Source organism: Piliocolobus tephrosceles, chromosome 5 (genome assembly GCF_002776525.5).
Source record: "Piliocolobus tephrosceles isolate RC106 chromosome 5, ASM277652v3, whole genome shotgun sequence".
Classification (NCBI taxonomy): domain Eukaryota; kingdom Metazoa; phylum Chordata; class Mammalia; order Primates; family Cercopithecidae; genus Piliocolobus; species Piliocolobus tephrosceles.
Genome location: NC_045438.1, coordinates 114,656,244 through 114,674,831, shown reverse-complemented (window position 1 = coordinate 114,674,831; position 18,588 = coordinate 114,656,244). Strand labels below are relative to the sequence as shown.

At 33.6% G+C, this 18,588-nt stretch overlaps 1 protein-coding gene across 1 annotated transcript in view; it reads left to right on the top strand.

Moving 5' to 3' along the window:
• The window catches only part of TINAG (tubulointerstitial nephritis antigen), an 83,600-nt gene that overhangs the window by 28,338 nt on the left and 36,674 nt on the right, over positions 1 to 18,588 (top strand). Inside the window, exons 5-8 of the mRNA XM_023222981.2 lie at positions 7,760 to 7,883; positions 12,069 to 12,219; positions 14,412 to 14,592; positions 16,052 to 16,097. Coding sequence (XP_023078749.2) covers positions 7,760 to 7,883; positions 12,069 to 12,219; positions 14,412 to 14,592; positions 16,052 to 16,097 — 502 coding nt within the window. The remainder of the gene's footprint in view (positions 1 to 7,759; positions 7,884 to 12,068; positions 12,220 to 14,411; positions 14,593 to 16,051; positions 16,098 to 18,588) is intronic.

Sequence of the window (18,588 nt, the reverse complement as noted above, 5' to 3'; positions counted from 1 at the left end):
CTGGATGGGAAAAATAAGCCATGAGTCATCCTCAATTCCTGGGAAAGATCTTTCCTTCCCTGGCTGGTTTCCAGGCTTCATTCCTTAGCTTAAGTCATTATTCTCGTAACGTGTCTACTGGTTCCTTCACTTATTACCTCAGTCTCCTTCTGCACAAAATGACAATGGTTGTAGTATCTAGCTCACAGGGCTGCATAAGTCCCATGAAATACTGGATGCGAAATGCTTCGCACAGTACTTAGATATAGTAAGGTATTAAATAAATGTTATTATGTAGTATATAAAGATGTTCTTTCTCCCTTGTACTGACCTTGGGAGAATAGTAGTGTTCTGAGACAAGTTAATGTTGTAAGGACTAAGTTAGTAACACCTTCATTATTTGGAGCATTTTCTTTTATAAAGAAAGGTGTAGGCCTGGATTTATTGGCTCTGATAGAGTTTATATATTTCTGGTGAACTGAGAGTTCTATGATGCTCTTATATTAAATCAAATCAACTCTGTACCTGATTGTTTTTCCAGACATAATATTCAAGTGCTTGTGAATTGTGGGTTGCAGATAGCACCAAGAAGCTTCACTGTGTTCTATCTTATTATAAATATTAAAAATGTTGTGAAAAAATACTATTTTCACATAGAAATATGAAAATTAGGACTTCATTTGTATGCTTGGCTCTATTTAAATTTTTTTCTTTAACAATTTTGAAATTATTTTTATTTACTCCCCAAGGAGACTAATTAGGTTACTAAAGCTATTACAGGTGAGTATTATGTGTAAGGTGAAACTATTTGGAAACAACTAAAATATTAAGAAGGCTAGTATGGCATTTAAAACCTATTAGTGTACTATATTATATAATATCAAATTGCTGTAAGTAAAATATTCTAAAATTGTTTGAGTCAACCTCATAGCTAACCAGAACAGCATCCTTTCTCAGTCATCCAATATATATGAATATGTTGGCATTAACTAACAAAGAAAAAAATGTTATACTTTCTATAGTTTGTTGGAAGTTACAGTAAAATAATACTTTATTTATTTTATAATAAAAAGTGTTTTTTTTTTGAGACAGAGTCTTGCTCTGTCTCCCAGGCTGGAGTGCAGTGGCCGGATCTCAGCTCACTGCAAGCTCCACCTCCCAGGTTTACGCCATTCTTCTGCCTCAGCCTCCCCAGTAGCTGGGACTACAGGCACCCGCCACCTCACCCGGCTAGTTTTTTGTATTTTTAGTAGAGACGGGGTTTCACCGTGTTAGCCAGGATGGTCTCGATCTCCGGACCTCGTGATCCACCCATCTCAGCCTCCCAAAGTGCTGGGATTACAGGCTTGAGCCACCGCACCCGGCCAATAAAAAGTTTTTTAAAGCCAGTGATTTTTGAGGTGAGAAATGGAAAATATTTTTAATCATCTGGATACTTTATTATTCTCTAGATAGCACATAGCAGTTGATAGCTGGATTTTTTTCTCTAGTCATTAGTAATAATATAAGGAGTTTTTTTCCTTTCAGAAATATATTTCAATGACGGCCAAGTACTGAGGCATAAGAAATATCTTTGAAAATCTTAAAGTAATTTTCCAAGTTTAGTTTTTATTGTTCATGGGATTTGAACATATATATATATATATATATATATATATATATATATATGATTATATTTGAATGTGTGTGTGTGTGTATATATATACATATATATACATACATATATATACACATATATATATATGTGTATATATATGTATTTTTTTTTGCAACAGAGTCTTGCTCTGTTGCTCACTCGGGAGTGCAGTGCTGCCATCTCTGCTCCCTGCAACCTCTGCCTCCTGATTTCTGAGGCAATTCTCCCTGCCTCAGCCTCCTGAGTAGCTGGGATTACAGGCACCTGCCACCAAGCCCGGCTAATCTTTGTATTTTTAGTAGAGACAGGGTTTATGTCATGTTGGCCCGGCTGGTCTCGAACTCCTGCCCTCAGGTGATCCACTCGCTTCAGCTTCCCAAATGTTGGGATTACAGATGTGAGTCACTGTGCCCGGCTGAGATTTGAAATTTTTGATTTGACTGGGAATAACCCTGTCTGAAAAACATCTTCTACTTGATTGCAATACCATATGTCATATATAAACAGAAGCCTCTGTATAAACCAAAACGTTGAGCATAAAAGGGAAAAACACAGTTATATAGTTATATACTTTATATAATATTGAGCAACAATGACGATTTTCTCCATAAAATTGATGTTTAGCTCCCACACACATGAATGTAAGGCAAATGGTATCAGGCTTCTGGAATACAGGAAGGGCTGATGGTGCAGTAGAAGAGAGGAAAAGGGGCAGGACCAGATGCTACTGTGGAGTCTGTGTTTGTACATGTTTCCTTCAGCTCATCTCAGAATTTTTTCATCCATGTAGGGAAAAGCTGAGTACACAGTAGGATGATAGTTGTTCTTGCTGTCATTGAATTAAGAATTTTAAAATTCAAAGAGCATCGAACTTGTGTTTCTTTCTTCTTACTATTCCTGTCCCTCTCAGAATCGAACCTCACACCCTTCGGTAAACTTTAAAAAATATACACCTGGCCTCACTCCTTATTCACCCGCACTTGTAGCAGAATGAATGTTTTATCGCTCAAATCAATTTTCACGTTTTCAATTTGATATTTCTGCACTAGTCACAGTCTGATGAATAACACTGTGGTAAAATTGAATATGGCTTGAACAATACAGTGGAACCTAATTGATCACTGGAAGACAAATCTTCAAAAATAAATGTAAAAATGTATTATTTTCTTCTCTATGAATAAATATTTTAGGCTGTTAAAAAGTAGATTCCTAAAATCATTTGGTGTGTTCATAGTACAGGCACTTATTCTCTGGCTTCTCCATGTCTGACTCTGTCTTGTCCTAAAGTATGTTCCATAAAACACTATTTCGGCCGGGCGCAGTGGCTCACGCCTATAAATCTCAGCACTTTGGGAGGCCTAGGTGGGTGGATCACAAGGTCGGGAGATTGAGAAGATCCCAGTTAACATGGTGAAACCCCGTCTCTACTAAAAAAAAAATTAGCCGGGCATGGTGGTGCACACCTCTAGTCCCAGCTACTCTGGAGGCTGAGGCAGGAGAACCATTTGAACCCGGGAGGTGGACGTTGCAGTGAGCCTAGATCCTGCCACTGCACTCCTGGGCGACAGAGCAAGACTCTGTCTCAAAAACAAAACAAAACAAAACAAAACAAAACAAAACATTAGTTCATTGATCTGCTTCACAATAAAAATGATATGAAGTAAATGAAATAAAATAAAATATTTTGCATTGGACCAAATCCTGAACATTTAACATCATGAACATTATTATCATGTTTTAGAGCTCATATACATTAGCAGTTTGTAAAAAATAATGCAGTGAAGACAAAAATTTTCAAAACTGGTGTTTCTCAGAACGATTTTATTCACTCCTTTTGTAATTACCTATTAAAATTCCTCAGAACTAGTGTTCTAACGAACTCATTTAAGGAAATATCACAGTTCATCCATTTTCAGATGCATATTTTTTCACTCGTTAACACATCTGAAATTGAGATGCTTTCTTACATTTGATGATGTCTTGGGTTCAATGAAATACGACATTGCCCTAGTAACTTTAATGGCAATTATGTGTGTTGTTTTAGTTATGATTAGGCTCAACTGAGAGTGACAAAAATTCAAAATGACAGTTGCTTAAATGAGATAGAAACTGAATTCTCACCAGTAAATCTGGAAGTGGATAGTCCTGCGCTGGAATTGTACTCTGTGGTGTTGGATACCCACACTTCATTCTTCTTGTTGCTCCATTGCCCAGCACCTTTATTTCCAAGGTCATGTAATGGTTCAACAGGACTGCTCTATGTCCATCTGTAATGCCTACATTTCTGCCAGCAGAAAAATACAAAAGATCAAGACAAAGGAGCAAAAGTCAAGTGCCAGCTGTCTCTTAAGGAAAGATCTCGGAAGCTGCCAAATGATGCTTCTCCTTACATTTCACAGGGTAGAACTTAGTGATAGCAGCCTGGGTAGGGGGGTTGAGGGGGGTGCGGGGTGGGACTGGGAAATAGGCAATTACTGTACATATTGATCTTTATAAGAAGTAGATTATTAAAATATTACTCTAAAATATATAATATATAATAAAAAGCTAGAGACTTATCAAAGAATACCTCTTTTAAAGGTAAGGCATAAAGACAAATATTGTTGAAGATGAGAAATTCATTTAGTCATTAGCAACTAGAAAATTAGCCCTTTCATCCCCAGTATCAAATAGTTCCGAAATTTCTTGGTATTCATGGCCACTGACCTTGGATTGTAAAAGTCATAACAGAATTTCATTCTCTATTGCTTCATTTGGTTATCAGGTCACTGTGAGCATACAAGTTTAAATGGGTGGGGGGAAATACAACTACAAATAGAGGGGCTGATGCACCCAGAGGATATTGTGTAGATATAGACTCAATTGTAAGAATGTTTAGAATTTATTCTGAGGTTCCTGAGAAAATTGATCAGTTTATCTCAAGCTACGCTATGATTACATTTCCACCACTCTTTTAGAGATTTTAATTTAATTAAATGCAAATGTTATACAATTCTCCAGTGTTTATTGTTGTATTTAATTCTCATATTTGCCCACAATGTCTTTAATTTCTCATTTTTAAATGGAAATACTGAAGCAGGGAGACTGTTCACATTGAACATCAAATTTGGCTAATACTGATTTAGAAATATAGTTAGATCCTGATTAAAATGTTTTTCAACATTACAATTAAAAGAATTAAGTATATCTATATGAAATCATGTAAGTCTTTCTTAAAAATGAATTTCTATCTACTTAAGCCAGTGTCATTTTGGAATTTCTGTCACTATCAGCTGATCTTCTTGATTCTTTTGCTTTACTAAGCAAAATAAATTAAAAACAAATGTATCATTCATTAAAACCAAACTTCTATTACCAATTCCTTACAGCTGTTATTCTGTGATGCTTACCTTTATTTACAAACTCTAAACAATTTACTTTACATAGAAATATAGTAATTATGAAATAATGGAATAGAAAATTTTCTGTGGTTTTATAGTATCAGATTAGCTGATATCATGAGGCAAATAAAAAAATACATACCTGCTGGGCCTCAAATCCTCGGAGCTAATTTTTAGTAAAAACAGTAATAAATAAATGGTAAAAGTCTTGAAAATCCAACAGATGATCTTCATAAATTGATCTGGCTTAGTGGATTGGTAAATAAGTTTTTAATAAAAATGTTATTTTGCTTGTTGTTTCACTATTGTCTTATTGAGAAGGATTCCCCATTTATATTTTTTCATTTTTAAAGAATAAATCATAAAAGCAACAAATGCATGCTGGTATTATAATTTAACTTAAGGTGCCTATGGAGGAAAACATACTTTTACCTGATAGATATGTATTTCATTACTATTATTAAAAATTTTTTGAGTATCTCCCATATGCAAAGAACTCTGGTAGGTTTTCAAATGTGGAGGTCAATTTCTAAATAACCGAACCCTGCTGAATTGTGTTTAAAGTAATAGTTACATGTTTATTGTATCAGTAGAATAGAAGGAAAATATCCTAGCTTTGTCATTAAATTGAAATTTTAAAGTGATAAAATAACAATTGACACTCCACCTATTTTTCTGAAAACATGAGGCAACTTAGTATTATAAATACTTGAAGACACACTGACAAACAAATAATACAAAATTGGAGAGTATGAGTTTTAAGATATGTATATTTCTGCCCCAGCTAGGAAGGCACCTTTCAAAAGTGAGTCTGTATCTCTCAAATTATCTACCCAGAGCAATAAATGTATTCTGCCCCAACCCTAAGATTCTGCAATGCAGTCCATCTAATGACATCAAAACCCCCAAATCACTTAGCTATCTATATGATACCATACTTGAAGTTATCATGCAAGCACTTCACAATGATCTGCTTGGTGTTTTTGACACTTTCTTCCATCATCTAAGCAGCAGTAATGGACCTCAGGATATAATAATTTTCTTATCAGGTGGTAATAGTTTTTGAAGTCAAAACTGAACTCCCCTAGTAAAATACAAATTTATAAATTATTTTGGATGAAAACCTTTTCAAGCAGATGTGTAAATTCTAAACGTTCCTTGTTTTAGTCCTGGAAGCTATTATGTACTTATCAGAAGTATTTTTTTTTTTTTTTTTTTATGCAAGATACCAACCAGATCAGTAATATGACTGGTTCAAGGCACAATCATAAAACTTTTACATTGGTAAAGATTTTTAACATTTTACTTCTGCTGCAAATTAGCCATTTATTTCTGATAAAGCAGGGAAACAACAGAAATGATGCAAGTTAAGAATTTTGAAGCCTGAGTGTAGTCCTAGGAGCATTTCTCGTTTAACTGAGGGACTCAACATGCCTTTTAACTGTTAAAAGTTAGTTTTCTCATTCATAAAAAAGAGCTAATAATATTTGTCCGCGAGTATATCACACAGGAATATTGAGAAGACAAAATAAAATAATGAGTATTAAAACATTAAAACACTTTCAAAACTTTAAAGAATGCTCAGAAATGATTGGTGTGTGCGTGTGAACATATATAAACAACTGATGAAAAATTAATAAACAAATCGTTATTTGATTTAAGCCTGATTATTTTTGGAAGTGAAAGTCATCTCTTTAGAAAGTTTGGGAAATAACGGGTTGTTGGGTTCTAGATTTTTTTTTAATGAAATGAACAGAACAAGTTTCATACAATTTAACTGGCTTCTTGGAAAGATGGCAGCCAAAACTGACTTTGCCAGGGCTTTAACCTGGACTCTTAAGACACCATACTTTTGCACAGTTGCTCTTACACACTTCCAGAAGTCCTTTTTTTCTTTCTTATGTATTTATTTATCTATTTTTTGAGATGGAATCTCACACTGTTGCCCAGGCTGGAGTGCAGTGGCGCGATCTCGGCTCAGTGCAACCTCCTGCAACCTCTGCCTCCCAGGTTCAAGCAATTCCCCCACCTCAGCCTCCTGACTAGCTGGGATTACAGGTGCCTGCCACCACGACTGGCTAATTTTTTGTATTTTTAGTAGAGACAGGTTTTCACCATGTTGGTCAGGCTACTCTCGAACTCCTGACCTTGTGATCCACCCTCTTCGGCCTCCCAAAGTGCCCGGATTACAGGCGTGAGCCACCGTGCCAGGCCCTGAAGTACTTTTTAGTCTTCAAGTATTTTATAAATATCAACCAATTCATCCCAGTTTTATTTCCTAATAGCTGGTGTAAAATTGATGTGTTCCTTGGGGAACAGACAATATATAATTATCATAAATGCACCTTTTCAAAATTAATTTCATCTCAGAATCACATACACTATTTAAAATAAGAGAGACAGAGAAGTAAATGTTCTTTATGAGGACAAATTTGAATAACACCATGTGGTCTTCCTATGGATGAGCAAAACTCTGATTCAAGGTGATAGAAACATTGGCTGATATTACTGCACTGAGTAGTAACCCAGAAAAACCATTCTATGTGTTTTCCTCATGACTTTGTATTAGGTTATGAGTCCCCATATTGAATTTTTTTTTAAACCATATAGTGAAATATAAATCCCACGTAGCTATAGTTCATCTGGAAACTTGAATGTATAAAATAATTTAAAAAATAATTATAACTTTATAAAAGGGCATGACATTTTCCTATTGAGACATATTTGAGAAAATCTCATAAATGTACCTCTTCTTCCTCTTTAGGCTCCTTTATCTGCAACAACTGACCTTCCAGAGTTTTTTGTTGCTTCTTATAAATGGCCTGGATGGACTCATGGCCCATTGGATCAAAAAAATTGTGCTGCATCCTGGGCATTTTCCACTGCAAGTAATAAAGTCATTTTAATTCCTTTTTTTATAAACTACTCCTTTTGGGTCTAGAGACTGAGGGAATAATTAAAACAATTTTAACAATTAGGATATTTAAATATTAGCATATGATCAAATAAAATCTCATTGTGACTGAATAATGTAACCTACAGATTATATAAAAAACCCATTTTTAGTCTAAAAGTTGTTTTTTATTTTTAGGGTGCAATTTTAAATAGAGAGTGAATCAAAAGAGTGACAAAATAAAGTTGCTAAAATGTGTTTGTCTATTCAGAGTTAAGGCCAGATAATAAAAAAAGGATTAAGGTTCTTCTTCATTCACATATTATTTGTAATTCTAATATACATGTAGACACACCCACATAATCTTCATATTCTTTACTCTTTATGTGATTTGCAAAAACAGTTATTAATCTAATTTGATGTAAAGTAAGACTTTAAACCTAAATAATAATGGATCAAATGGATTTTATTTCATTTTAAATAAATATAAGCAAATATATAGGTTCTTACTCAAAAGTAATGTAACTGATCTTTTAATAAGAATAGCTTCCAAATTAAGTCTACTGTTACTCAAAAAGTATAAGCAATGACTCTTTTATAGTTACTTTCATATAAATTCACAAATCCAATAAATTAGTTACAGTCTAACCCTCAAATTAGGTCTCCAAAATTATCCTCAAAGGAATGTTGAATATATTTTAGCAATTAAATGAAACCTAACATGATGATGATTGGCTGTCATTCAATTATCTTCATAAAACCATGCTCTAGGGTTTGCAGGTAATTTCAACAGTGTTCAAAGACAGTTTAAAGCCATTGAAGGATTGTGAACAAGTACATAGGCTCTTCGAGAAGCCAGCTATGAAAGGCAGCATAGCCTGGGACAGAGACATGCTGACATTTGTGTCTAACTATCATTGCTCCAGGGTATCAATCAGACAACTCCAGAAATGCCTTTGATAGAATCATAATGGTAGCCAAGCTCACCCCAAGTGGCTACATTTGTTAATTCACTACTGTCCACACTCCTCTCTGGCTATCTTATGCTGTACTTGATGTGTCAGGGACCCACATGGAGACCTTTCTGAACTAAAATTTGTTTGTCTATTGATAGCTAAGGCCAGATAATAAAAAGAAGATTAAGATTCTTTCAAATGGGTGGAGAAAGGTTTAATGTAATAAACCGTTTGCCATTTTGTGTTCATGTGGTTAATGTGTTACACCTAGTGGGTGATCTATAAGAATTTTGCTTAAGATTTACATTATGCCAGTATTTCTGAAGATGTGTAAGGAAAAACATTCATGGTGAAATACTGAAAGCAACTCGCTAGAGTGGAGGATGTATTTTGGTGTTCCCAGGTCTCAACCCCACAGATAGCCTCTGCACTGCGCCAAGTCAGGATTGTTCCCCTACCTAATTCACGGAACACCAGAGAGAGGTTTCCTTTTGTGATTCCAAAGGACATAGTTTTGTATCCTGTGAATTCAGTACGATAAATTAGGGCAATTTTTGGTGTTAAATAAAGAAAAAAATGAACTAAATTATCTTAAAGATCTAAGAAATTGTGTCGAGAAGTATTAGTTACTAAAAAAGATTATCAAAGAAACTAAAAGCTATAAAATGGAATAAATAAGACTCTTAAAAATAGGCACATATATTTTTAAAAGTTGTGTAATCCAATCAAATTCAAACTATTTTTCAGAAGCCGAAGAGATAAAGGTGTTTGGAGTAGTGGGAGTGATATGTTTCACATACATTTGAAGACGGAATAAAATAAGCAGGGGAAGGAATAGAGTGTGTCTCAGAGGTACTGTCCAGTGACAGTTTTTAAGAAGAGAGTGGAAAACAATTGGTTGCACTGAGTCATTCTTAAATCTTCTGACCTTTTCTAAATATTTCAAGTGAATTTTGGCTAAACCATCATTGAGATTCAGAAATGTCGGTATAAGAGCAACATATTGCGTAACATGATGATTTAAAACACTTATCCTTTATTTGAAATCTACAGATTTGTGAGGCTGGAAGAGATTTTAAAGGTCACCTTTTTCAAGCCTCTAGTATTATAAAGGAGGCCCATATAGGTAAAGTGGCTTATCTGAGGCCAAAAGATGAGAAATATCAGAAATAATCCTGGAGACCAGGCTTCTAACTTCTGGATTACTGTTTTCTCTACACTATAAAAGTATTTTCTGAATGAAAACACAGTTATACCATTTTTTAAAATTTCAATTTCATTCTAAACCCCTGTGCTGAATGTCAAAGCATCAAAGATTTCTCCTTTCTTTAATGAAATAGGGAATTATTTTCTTGAGACTATCAGAAGTCGTATAATGCCATTTGCTCCTATGAAATATATCCTACTATTTGCAATAGTAGATTGGAATTTAGTAGGGAGTTGGAGGTTATAGATTTAACACATATTGAGCATCTAAAGAATGCCAGCAATTGCCCTACAGCATGTAATATGCCGTAGTTACGTTAAAACCATGTGTATACAAAGATACATATGTAAATGAATTATTTTAGAAACATTTTTAATTAGCACCTTGAGGGATTTCAGGACACTGACAATTTTGATGAGAAAAAAAGCTAAAACTTTCACTAAGAAAAGTGAATGAATATAAGAAAGGTTATTATTTTGTTGCCTTTAATTAAAAGTGAGTAAGAAACTCACTTAGAACAAGACTGAACAAGACTGTACCAGATATTCAACAAGACTGTATCAGATTTTTAACGAAAAAGTCTGTACTAAAATGGTACCACCCCAATTTTTTCATAATCTGATCACTCACATTAGTTTATTTTGGTACCATGATCAAAATGATGACATCTGTAGGATTTTGCTACTGGTTGATTAGTTTCCCTGGTCTGTTATTCTAAGAGGGCAGAACTATGTCTCCCTTGTTTCTTGTTCATCATTGTAATTTCCAGTGCTACAGTGCCTGTCAGTTAGTAGGTGTTTAATAAATGTGTTGAGGAAAGGAATGAACCAATAACAATTACAATTCTAGGGAATCATATAACAAATGAATAGAAGTTTTAATAATAAAAAGTGTGTGTGTATATATGTAACTAATGATATTAGTTAATAATACGATAGTCATAACTATATTATTAGTTGTATATAGCATTACATATCATCAGTTACATATATAGCTATTAGATTGTATATACATAATTACATATATAGCTATATATAATGAACTATATTATATGTAACTAATGGTATTAGTTGACAGTAGTTACAACAGTTAGTAATTGTAACTGAATAAATATATTCACTTCATTTTATATATACGTATAATCAAGCTGAATTCCATGTCTGCTAAAACAAGATTAAGATAATAATTTTCATTTATGTTATGAACACAAAAATGTGCTACGTGGCCTTTAGATACTGTATAAGATTGATTCACGTTAGTCTGGATTAGCTTAAGTATGGTCTCCTGGGTAGTTAAATTAGATACCAGTTTAAAAACAAAGGATTCAGTTTTATTCCAATATATCAGATGACTGTGGATGAATTTCCAATGAATATTTCTATGGTTAGTTTTCTTGATTGCCCCAGTTTAGTTAAATTCATTTAGAAAATACGTATTTTCCTGGGCGAGGTGGCGGGCGCCTGTAGTCCCAGCTACTCAGGAGGCTGAGGCAGGAGAATGGCGTAAACCCGGGAGGCGGAGCTTGCAGTGAGCTGAGATCTGGCCACTGCACTCCAGCCTGGGAGACACAGCGAGACTCCGTCTGAAAAAAAAAAAAAGAAAAGAAAAGAAAAAGAAAATATGTATTTTCCCATGACTATATGCAAGATACTGTTTTAGGTACAGGAAATAGAAATATAAGGAACATATGGCTCTTGCCCTCCAAGAGTTTCACTTGACAGATTACCTAATGAGGAGTGTTCAGGAATATATAGAACATCAAAGGAACAAGAAACTGGAAAAATCTTTGAAGTCAATAGGACAATTGAGTAATATCAAAATAGGACAAAAATTATGACTGAAAGTATGACACAGTTCAACTGGCTAGAATACATAAATACATTAATGCTCTTTGGCTTTAATTATAAATTACACACAGTTTTAAAAACTACGTTAGGGTTCAAACAAAAAGGGTTATGTATCTTATTAGAAATACCGTGTACCATTTGAATATTAATTGATATTCTATTTGTAACAGGTGTGGCTGCTGACCGCATAGCAATTCAGTCTAGGGGTCGATACACAGCCAATCTATCCCCTCAGAATTTGATCTCTTGCTGTGCCAAGAACCGTCATGGATGCAATAGTGGAAGCATCGATAGGGCTTGGTGGTACCTGAGAAAACGTGGGTAAATAGCTGCTCAACATGTGTTTCTAGGATTTTTATGAGTGGTGCATTGTGTTAGAACAAGAAAAATAATTAATCCCAAGATTTTTACAAAAATGTACTTAAAAATATATATACTACATCTACATGAATATAAATATTATGCTACATTTAAATATATACTATATTTGTTATGTATTGAGATTAGAAACTATTAGAAACACTTGAAGAATGTGTATGTTTCTAGCTAAATTAATATGAATTTTACTTTTGAAGACTCAAGTAAATATTTTTTTCTTGTTGCTCTGAGTCAAGTGAGTCCCCACAGACAGAATAAAGTAATCATGGTTGCTGATCTCTCTGCTGTGCTTTTCAGTTACCAGATTGAGGAATAGATAGTATCAGGTAAAATTAGGCTAAAAATAAGAATAATAATATAAGAAAATAATTTACAGTTGCTTCAACTCATCAGTATGGTTCATTGTCTCCACCCCATTTGATGAAAAATGGGAGACTGCATTTCCTTACTTTCAGGTAGGCTGATCCCATATAACATCCTTGTGTCCGCTGTAAGAGCTGATCTACTAAAAAGCTGAGTTATTCAGCTAAAGAAGCTGCAGCTGATAAACAGTGGTGAAGAGCTCACTTGCTCTTCATCATCCACTCAGTGCTCTGGGTCTGCTATAGGACCAGTTAGATGCTATAGAAAATAGTGGATGTCAGATTCTGATGGATTGCAATAAATTGCTTTAAATTTTTTCATATGTTTTGCCTAAAATGTGGTACTTTGAACGGGCAACCTGGGCTGATACTTTCCTTGTGTACTAGTGCTTGGTTGGCTTGCGTTTTATATTATGATAAAAAATAACAGCCCTTTAAGAGCTTGAAAATGTAAATTATCATTGAGACCCAACTAAATCTCATTGTATTGGACTGCTTGGGGTGCTGTAACAAAGTTCCGTAGACTGAGTGGCTTCAGCAGCAAACACTGATGTTTTGGAGGCTGCAAAATCCAGGACCAGGCTGATCTGGTTCTTGGTGAGGGCTCTCTTTCTGGCTTTCAGATGGACACCTTCTCACAGTGTCCTCACATGATGAAAGAGAGCTCTGGTTTCTTCCTCTTCTTATAAGGTCACTAATCACATCTATGATGTCCCTACCCTCATGACATCCTTTAAAGTTAATTATCTCCCAAAGGCCTACCTCCAAATATCATTATATTGGGTATAAGTGCTTCAACATAATGAATTTTAAAGTGACACCATTCAGTCCACAGCACTCATCATTTAATACAAATGTAATGCATTTAATGTAATATTTTTTAGGTTGTTTGAGTGTTTTCAATGGTTTTGCTTTTGTCTTGTTCTTTCCTCAGTTTCTCATACTGTGTTGGAAACTATTACATTTTCATGAACCAATCCTAGTGGATACTTCTATGGTCATTTCAGCACAGAGTATCTACAATGCCATTACCATGATTTTATTTCCCTTACAATTTACCTTTTTATTCAATATTATTATGTTTGAATTGGTGCCAAATAATTTGTACTTTGCTATGTTTAGTTTCAAAATCGGAAATCAAAATCTTTTTCTCTATCTTTTAGATAATACATGTCTGATAGTTTTCTACCTTATTAACTTTTAATATTATATTAATATTATACTATTTTCCCCCAAAGTACCACAAGCTACAGATATGTAATAGTTTGTATTATGTGAACATATCTATAATGTAATAAAATTATAAAAATACAAAAACAAAACAAAATAAAAATTTTAAAGCTACAGCTTACATAATTTTAATATTCCATCTGAGAGTAGTCAGATTCAATGTCTTATTTATATTAAATTGAGCTCTTTCAAATTATAATTATATATACAGGTTGAATGGGGCCCTTCCCCTATTAATATTACCACATACTTAATATTGACAACCACTTTTTATCTTCAGGAAATTCTATACTACAGGTAGAATTATTTATTAAAAGTTGATCAAAGCGAGATTTTTAAAATGATAATGAAGAAATAAGAGGAAGGTAGGGAAGAGTATAACGTCACTGAGCTTCTGTGTTGGAGCCAGTCACTATTTTGAAAATTATGCATATAAGTAACCAGAATAATTTATAAATGTTTAATTCAGTAAGATTAAATATAAACAGGAAATTATAACATTCTCCTAAATATTACCTTTGCTTCTTTGCTTATTCCTCATAGACTGGTATCCCATGCATGCTATCCACTTTTCAAAGACCAAAATGCTACCAACAATGGATGTGCCATGGCAAGCAGGTCTGATGGGCGAGGAAAACGGCATGCCACAAAGCCATGTCCCAACAATGTAGAAAAATCTAACAGGATCTACCAATGTTCTCCTCCATACAGAGTCTCTTCCAGTGTAAGTATAAATGGCAAGAATCAAGAATAGTTGACTTTCTCGAACGTATATAGCTCTGCTGTAGCTAAAACAATTTAAAAACTACTTAAAACTATTATATTCTAAAATAAATGTTATATTTTCATGTATAATTTTTAATATTTTTAAGGACTTTAGATTTGGGTATGATGTCTTATCTTTGTAATATTAGCAGTATAAAGAATTGGCTGAAGTTAAAAAAATGTCTAAGGAAATAGGGTATTAAAATTATGTTTCATAATATCTGTATATAAATATATTTGAACTTGACAATTAAAAGCTAAGTTAAACTCTGCTTTACTGACTTTTTTGTGTTATTAGCTCGTTTTATCAATCCTTTGCTTCACTCAACAAAATAATTTAAGAGGACATGGGTCTGACATAAAAAAGACTCCCTTGGATTCTAGTTTGTCTGTTAAAAGCCTAGGCAAATTTACTTCATCATATCAATGTTCCCCAAGCCTTCTCGTTTTCCAGAATGTGTGAATCTCCAGTCCTCCTAATTATCTCCAGAGTACAATTCAGTGTTCTAACCATAGCACACTGGCCTTTCATAAGTTGGTTTTGACGTACTACTTTTATACACTCATGTCCTGCCAGCATCTGCCACTCTACCCAGCCATAATGTTCCTAATATATAAAACTAGTCTCTGTTCCCCAGGTACACCATGCTCTGTTATACTTTTCCGCTTAGCTAGGTGATAATTCCTCTGATGCAAATGGTTATCAAGTCTTTCCATCTAGAATGCCAAACAAATGTCAAGGCCCAGGTAAAAACTTCATATCTGTGAAATTTTCCTTGATTTCCATGCAGAATTAATTTCCCTTTTATGTTTGCAACAATAACACTTTGTGCTTGTCTCTACAATGGATCTTATTATATAAAATGAAATTAGTAGTGTCATTCAACCAAAATGTAAATAAATTGAATATAGGTTCAGGGTCAATATTTGTTCCTGTCATAGTTTCTGGCATGTACTTTGTGTTCAAAGGCACAGAAAAATGGATGAAATAGTGCCCTGCCTCCCTACAGAGGGGTGCATTATACATTAGGAGACATCATAGAAATATTTGTACTAAGGTTACTGAGACATCTAACTAAACAATCATTTGGGATAGCTCTCGTGAGAAAAAAATTAGAAGTACTATTTATCTCCACTAATTAAATACTGTTTTAACTTTCCTTGTTTATTTTTTTCTTGATAATCATGAAAGGCTATTGTATTTTCTCCCCACTCCAAATTTACTGTTTAGTGATAAATGTCATTAAAACAAATGAGTGCATCTCATCTTTAACAATTTCATTAATGTAGTGTAATACACGTGAGTTTGTCCAAGTACGATTGAGAGTAAATTACAAACACTTAACATTGTACACCAGTCAATAGGTTTAGTATGCTCTGATAACAATGATATTGCTCATTCATGTTTTTCCATCCAGGAAACTGAGATAATGAAAGAAATCATGCAAAATGGACCAGTTCAAGGTGAGCTTGGATAAAATACGTTTTTTTCTTGTTCATTCCTTTAATAAACAACATTACATTGAGCTCATGTAATAGGAGTTCAATAAAAGAAAGAAAACTTTTACTTAAAGAGTATCCGAAAGGCTTCAATAGTTCTAAAATGAGTGCAGTTATGAGAAGTATGCCTACCTATATCTTAATTAGCTGCCATTTTATTTTCAGAAGATAGACTCATTTATAAACTGAACTCTTAAATATTAATGACGCATTTGATGAATGACTCCAAAGTTTTTCCAAAATGATCATGGACCAACAGAAAGTCCAACATGAAGTGCCAATTGACTAATTTGTAATGAAGCTTGCTTTATTTATTCAGTCATATTTAAGAATCATACATAGTTTTCTTATCTTCAGTTTAAGTGGATTAGGTAGTGGATTGAAAAAATTGAGGATTAATATTTTCCTTCTATTATCTCAAAATAAATTGAGTAAACTAGTGTAATTTTGCATTTTACAAAAGGTTTTCTATTTTGATCAATTTTGTAAATGTTTTATTTAGAGTAGCAGTAAATAATGAAATCATATAGTTACTTGTACATTGCCTTTGATTTATCTCATCTCTTGTAATAATTTATTCTGCTTGCCTGTTGAATTTTATTTTGCATCAATGGCCTGAATAAGGGTAAATTCACAGAGTGTATTCCCTGTGTAAACATGGGCTTGAAGTGCATGGAAGAATCAATCCAACGAAGCCTAAAATGAAAATTTAGGTTGTGAATACTGAAGGGCCTGGAATATATTATCAATGCAGTGGAATAAAAAATAGGCCAAAATTAAATGTAAAACATTTGGTACATACTTAGGGAACTGTTGTCAATTTTAATTTTTCTGAACACTGATTTAGTTAGTATTGGTTAAATATATATATGCAGGAATCATGGATTTTATAATTGTGTTGGATGAATTTTTATTGATCATTATTACCACTTAGCATTTATTGAGAAACCACAGCCTACATAAACATGTCCTGAATTTAATTTTTAAAAATTATGGGACATTACCCAAAACCTGAAACAAATGAAGAGAAATTTTCTGTTCCCCCTTACAGCTGTGTAATTTGTTGGTCATTTGAAGAGTGAGGGAATTAATCTCTAATTTCAATGCATGCTCCATTAAGTGGTGCTTGTGTGACAAATTTAAAAGATCACAGGCATTTGGAGTCAAGGTTACGCTAAAATATCGCAAATTTGGCATTTGCTATTTAAATAACTTTGGGCAATTTACTTAACCTTTCAGAATCTTCAAGTCATTGTATTATTGTTTCAAGTGTTTTTTTTCCTTTTTCCCTCTCTCTCTCCTTCTTTTTTTAATCAGTCAAACAATTTTGAATTGTAATTATTTAAAATTGAGAAAATTTAAATACCTTAAGTTTATTTTATGACTACTACTGAAATGCTCATAAATTTCACAGAATGAATCAACAATAAAGGCGTAACATTTCAAAGCAATAAAACAAAAATGCTAGTTATTCAGCATTCATTTAACAAAGGTTTCTTGAGAACCTGCTTCCCGCCAGCCTAAGCCAGGACCAAGAAATGAGCAACAACCAAGCCTCTCATCCGTGTTATAATTCTGTATCATGAGTTTGCTGCACTTTTCCAAAAGTAAAATTGCATAATCATAACTTACATAGTTATATATTCATGAATTTATCAAGCCTGTTTGGTTTCAGAAACTTCAGAAAGAAGCCACCTTTCAGGTAATTATGATGGCTTCTCATCCTTTTTCTTTAGTTGGCAGTGTTTTTCAGGAATAATAAGTATATTTTATTCATGATGCTTAGAGGAAAGTTGAATCATAAGACCTAAAAGAGTGAATGGTTCTACAGAAAAGAAAAGCCAGTAGCAATATCTTCACATATTTATAAATGGATAGAATGCTGGTTGACTCTTCTTGCTATAAATGTTACATGATTACCTGCTTGTTATTGCCTGGTCTGGCATACAGCATTTCCCCTGTCTCAGTACGAAAGAGTGTAAAAGCCAATAGAACCCTGAATGAATAACTTTGTGTACATTCTTCTAAAATCTGTAGGATTAAAAGTAAGTATAGGTGATGGATAGAGAACAAAAGCAGAGATCTCCACAGAGTACAATTACATAAATTCTTAAAACCCTATAGGAATGTGTTTTAGAGTAGATAAAGAAGTTTTAACCTCTTTTGCGACTATTTGTACAGCATCAGAAAGGGCATGGAACATTAAAAAATGAAACAAAAACAGGAACATTGAAAAGTTATATTTAACTTTGGAGTATAAGCTTTTTTAAAGGATCTGTCAAACACTAGTTACCTTACTTCCTGTTTTAAAATGCTTGTCAAATTAAGACAAGTATTGTACACAGTTGTCAAGCTATACATATATAAGCCCAATTAAAACTTTTTAAATTCATATCTTCTACAAGGGAAGTTTAAAGTCTTCACCCTGAATTGCCAAAGCCCTTCAACAAAGCAG